Source organism: Oncorhynchus gorbuscha, linkage group LG05, assembly GCF_021184085.1.
Source record: "Oncorhynchus gorbuscha isolate QuinsamMale2020 ecotype Even-year linkage group LG05, OgorEven_v1.0, whole genome shotgun sequence".
NCBI lineage: Eukaryota > Metazoa > Chordata > Actinopteri > Salmoniformes > Salmonidae > Oncorhynchus > Oncorhynchus gorbuscha.
The window spans coordinates 14,186,178-14,195,560 of record NC_060177.1 but is presented as its reverse complement, the minus strand read 5'-3'; the positions used below and the strand labels follow the sequence as shown (position 1 = coordinate 14,195,560).

Here is a 9,383-nt window from a genome sequence, read left to right as displayed (position 1 = left end):
TAGGCTGTTACCAGTTAGGCTGTTACCAGTTAGGCTGTTACCAGTTAGGCTGTTACCAGTTAGGCTGTTACCAGTTAGGCTGTTACCAGTTAGGCTGTTACGAGGCATCTATTCAAAAAGACAAGTTTTGCGCTCCAAAGAAACAATAAACCATAAACCATGGAAAAAAGAAGAGCAGCTTGCAGAACATGGAGCGCTTTTTTCCCTCAGTATCTGGAAAGCTGTTCCTGACAGACAACAGCCTATTTGTTATTGATCAAGTGTGAAAGTGACGGCTTCATGTATTTAGAATAAGAAGAAAGTTGGAGTTGATCTACTGGCTCGCATGATATCGCAATCCAGGGGCTGGTGTACTGGAGTCCTTGTTAGAGAAAAAAAACAGAGAAATAGCGGGAGAGGGATTGTTAGTGAGAGAAAGAGAGGGAGAGAGGGAGGGGGGGGGAAGCGGGGAGAAAAAAAATAAAACATGGAGAGGGAGAGAGAGACAGACAGAGATAGGCAGGGCTGTGGTATTACCCCAGCATAAGCTTGCCTTTTCCTTCGATGACTACACCCCGATAGGAGGAGCGTGAAGAACGTAGTAGGCGTCAGAATCCTCAATTTACAACTTAGCATCTTGGCAGGACATTTTCCCAAGCAAAGCCCCCATCGGAAGGCAAAAAACTTCTTCTGCACGGCATGAGCAAGTGAGAGAGAGATAGGACAAATAGAGCGTAGCAAGCAAACACAACGGTCAGTTGTAGCTGACTATCAGCGACAAGAAAATATATATCTAAGTATTCTAAGTCTATGTATTTGTTTATATTTTTACTTTTTACTGCAATCATTTAGAGGGCAACAGACAGCGGTCTGTTGATACGAGACTCCTATGACTGAAATCGGACAGTGCATGAGAAAATAAAGAGGAAAAGTGCGCAAGTAAGTGGCTTACTTTCGGGGCTTTCACCATGGCGTATCCTCAGGGCTACTTGTACCAGCCATCCGCTTCGTTGGCGCTGTATTCATGCCCGGCGTACAGCACCAGCGTTATATCGGGACCCAGGACCGAAGAACTTGGTAGATCCTCATCTGGCTCAGCTTTTGCTCCCTATGCCGGAACTACCGCGTTCACCAGCGCTTCGCCCGGGTACAACTCCCATCTCCCGTACAGTGCGGAGGCGGGAGCGGCCGCGACATTCGCTTCATACGTGGTGAGTGAGAGAGCATTGCCTCGAAATTGCCGAGTATAAAAACATGTGGAAAATCTTATATTGTATTGTTTGTAGGCCTATGTGTAGAATGTTAGCACGGTGCAAATGAGGCAAATGTATATCTGGTTTAGCGTGCGTCTGTATTTTGCTGATGACTCTTTTTCATTTGGGTAAGTTAGTTGTAAATAAGCCCATCCATTTTGATGCAAAGAGGAACATGCAAAATAACCAATTAGGCTAATTAGCATGTTATTGTTCTTTGGATGAATGCAATTTTCCTGTAAATAATGAGCAATGAAATAGGTCGTTGTGTTGAATCAGTTTGCATACAATAACACACAGCAAGCTCCCAACCTCGGTAGAACACATTTATATATTCTGTAGTTATTTGTTGGATAAGGTCTTTATTAGTCTGTGCGAAATTACAAACTCCTTTATTTAGGGCTACTCGGTTGTTTTTATGGGCATTGACCAAATGTTCGTTAACTTGGGAACACAGATCCTAATATTTAACATCTTCTAAATCTGAATGGGAGTTGAGCACGCAGTTATAAGCAAATGAAACCAGGTATGTAAGCCAGCTGAAGAATAGTGGGAAATAATGATAGTGAAATCTTGTCTTGGTAAAATTATGAGAAGAGAATACACGGTAGGCCTGTTACGCATGATGCTAATACTTCATCTAATTTGTAAAAGAGGTTGCTTTCACTATGCATAGATTACGTTGTAGTGGCTACAGTCAGCAAGACAGGCGCATCTTGAATACAAAAACGCACAAAGAAAAATAAAGTTTAGAACAATGTCCAATGTCCATAAAATGTCAAAAGTGCATTGGTGACGCATCTGCTTGATTTATTGTAACCAACCTAAACGTCAGAGGTGAGTGTGTGTGTGTGTGTGTGTGTGTGTGTGTGTGTGTGTGTGTGTGTGTGTGTGTGTGTGTGTGTGTGTGTGTGTGTGTGTGTGTGTGTGTGTGTGTGTGTGTGTGTGTGTGTGTGTGTGTGTGTGTGTGTGTGTGTGTGTGTGTGTGTGTGTGTGTGTGTTTATTATGGTGCCTTGTTATTGTTTGTAACTTATTTTGTAATGTTTTAATTGTTATGAGTCGTTGACAATTATCTGAAAAGCATTTTCTTTTCGATGGCTTTGTTTTCAGAGTTCTCCCTATGACCACACGACGGGAATGGCTGGGTCTATAGGATATCACCCCTACGCTGCTCCCCTGGGGTCATACCCCTATGGTGACCCGGCATACCGAAAAAACGCGACCCGGGATGCCACCGCCACTCTCAAAGCCTGGTTGAACGAGCACCGTAAGAACCCCTACCCCACCAAGGGCGAGAAAATCATGCTGGCCATCATCACCAAAATGACCCTCACCCAAGTTTCCACCTGGTTCGCCAACGCCAGGAGGAGGCTAAAGAAGGAGAACAAGATGACCTGGACTCCCCGAAACCGGAGCGAGGACGAGGAGGAAGACGAGAACATCGATCTGGAAAAGAATGACGACGACGAGCCTAGCAAGCCGAAAGACAAGGGAGACTCGACAGACTCAGAGTCAGGTCTGTAGAAAAATCATCAATTTTTTATCGCAGTCGTTTCCACTCAGGGCACAAAATGAATTGCTGGTTAATGGTGGTATATTATTTATAATGGGACAATTGCTTTACATAATGATCACCTTGAACTCCCCTCATTTGACTTATCATGTGCTGAAAATTGCTGGTGACGTAAAGTGTTTAGCATTCGATTTATCTTTCACTGCATAATAAGGCGGGCTGCAGCTGGTGGACTGGGCTGTGTATCGCCTAATGATAATTATTACGATTAAAACACAATCATTAATATCACGGTTTTTAGTAGCTGTATGCCTAGTTGTTTGCAGGCCTATTATTTATTAGGCAACTTATTATGATAACTAGGCCTATTATTTTGGTAATTAGCATATGCACAAATATGAACGCATGAGTGCATGAATTAGGGGCCTATAACATATTGGTAGTCTATCTGTATCTTATGTCACAATGTTGTACATCTTTTTCACAGTAACCTAACTCTTGTTTCTCTCTCACTGCAGATCATAAATTGCTGAACCCGGGGGACATAGTGTGCGACAGATTTAAAGAGGAGAATCATGGCAAAGAAACGGATCCCCTTCTGAGCGACTCGGAATTAAAAGACCAAGGGGATCGGACAGAGTTACTGCCCGAGTCTGCTAAACCCACCACCTCGTCTCCATCCGCCATGCCTCGGGGAGGAACGGAGCTCGTTGCGCAAGACAAGCCGTCAGAAATGGGCCATGCGCCGGGCACAGTAAACAGCAACGTGACGTCTGTCATTCACTCCTCCCCATCGGCCCCTAAACCCAAACTCTGGTCCCTGGCTGAGATCGCAACGTCCTCAGACAGGTGTAAGAGCAGCAGCGACGGGCCGCAGGGCCATGGGATGGGTCACAGCACAGTGATCACCACCAATGCAGCGTCACCATCACGGTCCTCCCCACAGTGCCCTCTCCCAAACAGCACAGTCCTATCCAGGCCTATCTACTACACGTCCCCTTTTTACCCGGGCTACACGAACTATGGCAGCTTTGGACATCTTCACAGTCACAGCAATCACGGCTCAGGCACGGGCTCCACGGCACATTTCAATGGATTAAACCAGACTGTGTTAAATAGAGCAGAAGCTTTGGTAAGAGAAAGCCAGAAAGGCAGAGGCCAAACGCAGGTAGATCTTTGTAAAGACTCCCCTTATGAACTAAAGAAAGGTATGTCAAACATTTAATACCTTGATCCCTTTCAAAAATCCATCGGACCTTTATTTATTATTTGTGGGTGCATTACAAAAAATAAGAATAATAAAGGAAAATGCTGAGAGCAGTTATTTTCTGAGTAAATGCTTATCTTCAAATCTTAGTTTCTGAATGGTTAATCCTAATGATGTAACAAGAATGGTCTTCATCGCTGCAGCCGCCTGAGTCTATTTGTATTAAAGACTAATATGTATATTTAATGTAGCATTTTTGTATTTAAAATGGACAATACACTATCTTTGAAGTAAATTATGAGAAAAAAATACACGTGTGCAGCGATTATTCTCGGGGGAGCGGGAGGGGGAGGCAACTGTTATTATCAAATGTGTCAGAAGGGCTTGAAAGAGGAACACATAATGGAAAATGAAAGAGATATTTATCGATGGGATTGTGTTATTTTACCCCGTGACAGGTGTATCAATTACATTATCGATACAAAAAGAGCACTTCAGCTTTATACGACATGAGAACATGTCGAAATTTCACAAATTCTCGAGTGAAAAACAGATATGCCTACAGCCTTTTAGGTCTACCCAAATATTTACATTTGGGTGGGGTTTGGCCAAAGATATTGGCAAGAGTTGTCTGAATATATGTAAATTTCTGGCTCTATGTTTCCTATTCCTTTCTACATGTGCAGTAGGAGGATACTTATGAAGGTGAATATAATAACAACGGCATAACTGGAGGCCCAATCGTTTAACCCAATTACTTTCCAACCGCAACGTGTTATAAGCAAAGCAATCAGGTGGCGAACTCCAGTAATGACTTCGATTTTATGCCAAATTTAGAGCTCATTACTATTTCCAAGGCGTGGCAAAGCTGTTAAAAGGACGCAACCATGCATTTATGGCTTCAGAGCACACTGGCCAGTTATATGATTAATGTTGGAGCCTCCTTAATGACGCGTTGGATGTGAAACACTCATGGTTAGGTTTGGAGAGAAGGAGGATAGCAAGACTAGCATGTCAAGCACACAGTAAAGGCCACATAGTTTCCAGGGTTTAATCGGTTTTGTCAATAACCGAGCCTCTCACTGTCCTCAAGGCTCAAACTCTTCCTTCCCACTTCCGCAGGTAGGTGTCACACTTGCTCCTAATTTCAGGGGTCTCATTCTTAATCCGTCACGGAAAGCCGTCCCTGATCGAATGGCCTAGTTAAAATGGACCAAAGACTGGGAGGCAGAGAGAGAGAGAGAGAGAGAGAGAGAGAGAGAGAGAGAGAGAGAGAGAGAGAGAGAGAGAGAGAGAGAGAGAGAGAGAGCAACTTGAAATGGACACAGTTATTACATGTTTACTATAACAATACTACCAAGTGGGAAAACCTGAACATTACAATATACTAACATGGGACAAACCATTTCCTTTCCGGAAATACAATACCGTGGTGGATTTTTGAGAATGAATTTTTTTAAATGTGGCCTAATCTTTGAAATTTTGATTAAGGCTGATTTGTAAGATGAGACAAATGGTATCTTGATTTGGCACAGATATTGAGAAATGTTTTGAAAACAAATCTGTTAATTATACTCGAAATATTATTATATTATTACTACTAGTAATATTTGTTTTATCAGGTGCCAATTTTGTTTTGTTTTATGATCAGTAGTGAACCTTTAGTGTTTCTAGTATCATTATAATCAGTTGATCAACACGGGAGTAAATTAGCTCATGGCTTCATGGAATTACTCTCAACATTTCAGATGTATTCCTGTTTCTATTTCTAAACAACTCAATCTTTGTCTTGATTATTTCTATTAGAAAAAGATTGAAATAGGCATACGTTTAATCATTTAGAATAATCTCAAGTAATAATAATAATAATAATAACAGTAATAATGAACTAGTGAAGTGGGCCAGCTTGCTCTTGTTTACTGCCTTTCATTAATCTCTATAGTTTACTTTCCACACTCGAGTTGAAGCCTCCCCTGGGCTTTATATAATTCCCTTAGCCCTAATGTCCTCTATTCCGAGTCACACGGGCGAGCGACTGGGGCTTCTATTTTAATCTCCCAGAGTATGTGTGCTGCCTGGCCCAGTGATTGCAACACATCATCCGGCTAAATAGCATAATTATGTTTTCCTTTGCTGATCCCTCCAGGAATTGAAGTGTTCGATGCAATGTCCCCTAAGAAGACATCGTTTTTATTTTAAATAGGCTTTTTAAATGGAAGAATGTATTTTTCAAAGGGCCAATATATACAATTTCAGATACGTAAATCATCTATATTCAGCTTAGGTAAATATTGAATCGTTTAGAATCGTTTATGTGTAACATTTAAAGCGGTGACACAAATACCCGAGCATTCTGATTCTCAATTTTACAACGCTCTCTATGATTCGAGGAATATGAGGCAAATGTTTGGAAAATGATCATTTATACTGCTAAATTGGATCTTGAGACGGACATTGCATAGCCCATGGGCACGGAGTAATAAAACATGCTTGTCATGTTTGTCTTCTGCACTGTCGAAATAGCCCAAACGATTTGACCACATTTGTGAAATATCGTTTTGAGACGGAGTTGTTGTTTTGTTGTTTCAGAGATGTGCTGCTATTTAGTAATTCTCCTCCACGCAGTTTGTTGTTCAAATCACGTCTAGAGGGACAGAGAAACAGGGCCTCTGTGAAGACTCATTCAACATATTGAGTATGTAAAAAAATACACATTATCATCATCATTATATATATTTATTGAAATAAATGATTATGATTATTATTAGGCCTATTATTATTATTATTATTATTATTATTAACAACTGCGGCTAAAATATAATAAAACGAATATATTTAATCCATAAAAATGACTTTCCACAATCTTAGTTTGAACACTGATAAAAAAATATTCTTTTTAGCGTTATAATGCGTTCGTGCTATCTAGAGTGAGACCACTGAATCTGTCCGAAACCATTGTCAGTCCTGAATGCATGGAACAGGGGAACTCTGCAATGATCTAGCGCAACTTTGTTCAACTTCTTTCTCCCTCCCGTCTCTCTTCCAGTTGAACGGTTCGCTGGCTCATTGTTGGGAAGCGATGCATGGATACAATGTGAGAATGCCAAGTGAGGTTGAAACAGTTCCCATGTGTGAAGGAGGAAGAAAGCATAACGAACCCAATTGAAGATGGAAAAGAATAACCGATATATATTTTTGCTTTGTCGGGATAAAGGAAATATTGACATTTCATCAATGCATTTACGTCTACATTAGTTTAAATCTGTAGGTCTGGAGGAGGACAATATTGAACTGTTAGACTAATAAAATAGGATCGAAATCTGCACACATTTGTTACAGTTCAGAAAAATGTATGTCTTAGGTCATTTCGATTTTCAAAATCGAAAACACGTTTTGTCAATGCATGAATGCAACAAACAAAACATGCCTTTATGGATAATTCTATTCAAGACGTATGGACAAATTACATTTTCATTTTCTTTTCCAAATCTAATTGTCACTTCAAGTGTAGGCTATCGCTAGGTGTATCCACAGAAACAGACATGAACAAAAACGTATATTAATTTGGTGCATACAACCTCGGTGAGAATATACATTATTGCAACAAAAATGCAAACGATCTTAAACATGAATCCATAAATACCTGCTATGCACCCACACCTTAGCGTTGAAGCATAGCCATCTAGGCAGGGTCGCCACATAAACCCTAAAATAAGACATTTATACATATGTTTAGTACCTGTACCATCATATTCTACTGGGAAACGTTACACTGTGAATGAAAATAGTGTATTGAATAATCACAATTCGGTCACTGTGTGTTTGTAAATGAATATTTTCATTTCATTTGACATATTTGTAAATGCAAATAGACCCAAACAAGCTAGGCCCATATGCCACATTCAACATTCATAAGCATCTCCACCCATCATGCACCCAGTCTCCGGTGATAGGAAAACTTCGGTGATATTAAGAGAAGATAGCCTAATCGAGTTCGGCTAATATTGCACATTGACGATAAATATGCAAATCATTGGTCTGTAAAGCAACGTTTTAAGGGGGGGGGGCAGTTGTAGGCCTACTAACTTTCATGATTTTGAAATGAGATCTTCATGGAAAAAATAAGCCTAGGCCTAAAGGCTACTGGGAGTTCAGTCTTTCAATCGGCTTCAAAATAAGCATTGCAATGTCACACATTTTCTGTACATGAAAATCTCATAGGAGCATAATTAGCATACACAAATTGCATTATGGGACATTTGATATTAATTGTTTTTACATGTATGGTGATATAAAGTTACAAGTGTAAATGGAAGGTTCTATCAGGTTACCTGTAAGGTGGAATATATTGCACAACTACACAATCCATGATTGATTGCCGCAGCGTGAGGATATCTATCTAGGTGACAAACCATGTCACCAAAAACCAGAACCGGGCTGATATAGAAATTCCGAATTGTCCTTAAACATTAACCCAAATGGGAAAAAAGTGTCTAGGCCTACATGATCCAACACATCTGCCATGACTGCAGTAGAGTAGACTAGAGTCAAATTCCGCTCCAAGTGTAAAGAGACACCCTTCTATTTGACCTGCCCACAGCCCACTTTATTCGGGACTACATCTGTGACAACCAAACAGTGTTGCCAAAAACACAACCGTTTGTTTTCTTCTTCTACTCCTTGAAGTGAACAATATGTCACTTCATTTTCCCACTAGTTGGTGTAAGAAAAAAAGGGGAGAGCGAAAAGAAGTCTGTCTGTCTGTCTGTCTGTCTGTCTGTCTGTCTGTCTGTCTGTCTGTCTGTCTGTCTGTCTGTCTGTCTGTCTGTCTGTCTGTCTGTCTGTCTGTCTGTCTGTCTGTCTGTCTGTCTTTTTGCAGAAAAGCTAAATATCGTTTGGGAATGGAGCTATTGTGAGTGTAGGCTACCAAAAAGCAATATCGAGGCATTTTGTCTCTCAGAAAATAATGTCTGATCAGCTCACCCGTCAACAGACGTCATCGCCTCCCAAACGCTGTCAAACAAAGCTGAAGTGGAATGGTCTTTCAGCTTTCAGAGGGTCTCTCTGGGAATACCGCCTCTACTTATTTAATCATCATATCCCCGAGAGCTCGAGCCTCTTCATTAATTATGGGCGCACAACATTCAGCCGTGCTGTTTCTGTGTAGGACGTGAACGAGGCGTTAGCTTTGTTTTGGCGCGCATGGGAGTCGTGACCGCTCGGGATAACATTTTCACAAATTACCCACATTTTCCCCCTAAAAACCGAATCGGTGTCAGGGCTCATCCGACGTGTGTCGTTTCGGTTGGCTTAGAAGATCTTCAGTGCAAAGAACAAGCAGAAGAGGTAAACTGAATGTTTAGATATATTTGCCACTTCTAAACCGTTCATATTGGATGAACTTTTTATAGGCCGGAGCGCACCGTAAAC

General features: G+C 41.0%; 1 protein-coding gene and 1 long non-coding RNA gene across 2 annotated transcripts; one reads left to right on the top strand and one right to left on the bottom strand.

The window, feature by feature from the left end:
• The first annotated feature begins 542 nt into the window (after nucleotides 1–542).
• LOC124035552 (iroquois-class homeodomain protein IRX-5-like) lies at nucleotides 543–5,257 on the top strand. The gene is made up of 3 exons (XM_046349021.1): nucleotides 543–1,190; nucleotides 2,344–2,749; nucleotides 3,265–5,257. Exons 1-3 carry the CDS (start codon nucleotides 948–950, stop codon nucleotides 3,969–3,971), a joined length of 1,356 nt encoding a protein of 451 aa, XP_046204977.1. The 5' UTR covers nucleotides 543–947; the 3' UTR covers nucleotides 3,972–5,257.
• On the bottom strand, nucleotides 4,944–9,066 carry LOC124035553. Its single transcript, XR_006838762.1, has 3 exons — nucleotides 8,937–9,066; nucleotides 7,597–7,659; nucleotides 4,944–5,173 (listed from the first exon to the last, which is right to left on the bottom strand). It is a non-coding gene; the product is annotated as an uncharacterized LOC124035553 (long non-coding RNA).
• Nucleotides 9,067–9,383: the final 317 nt, after the last annotated feature.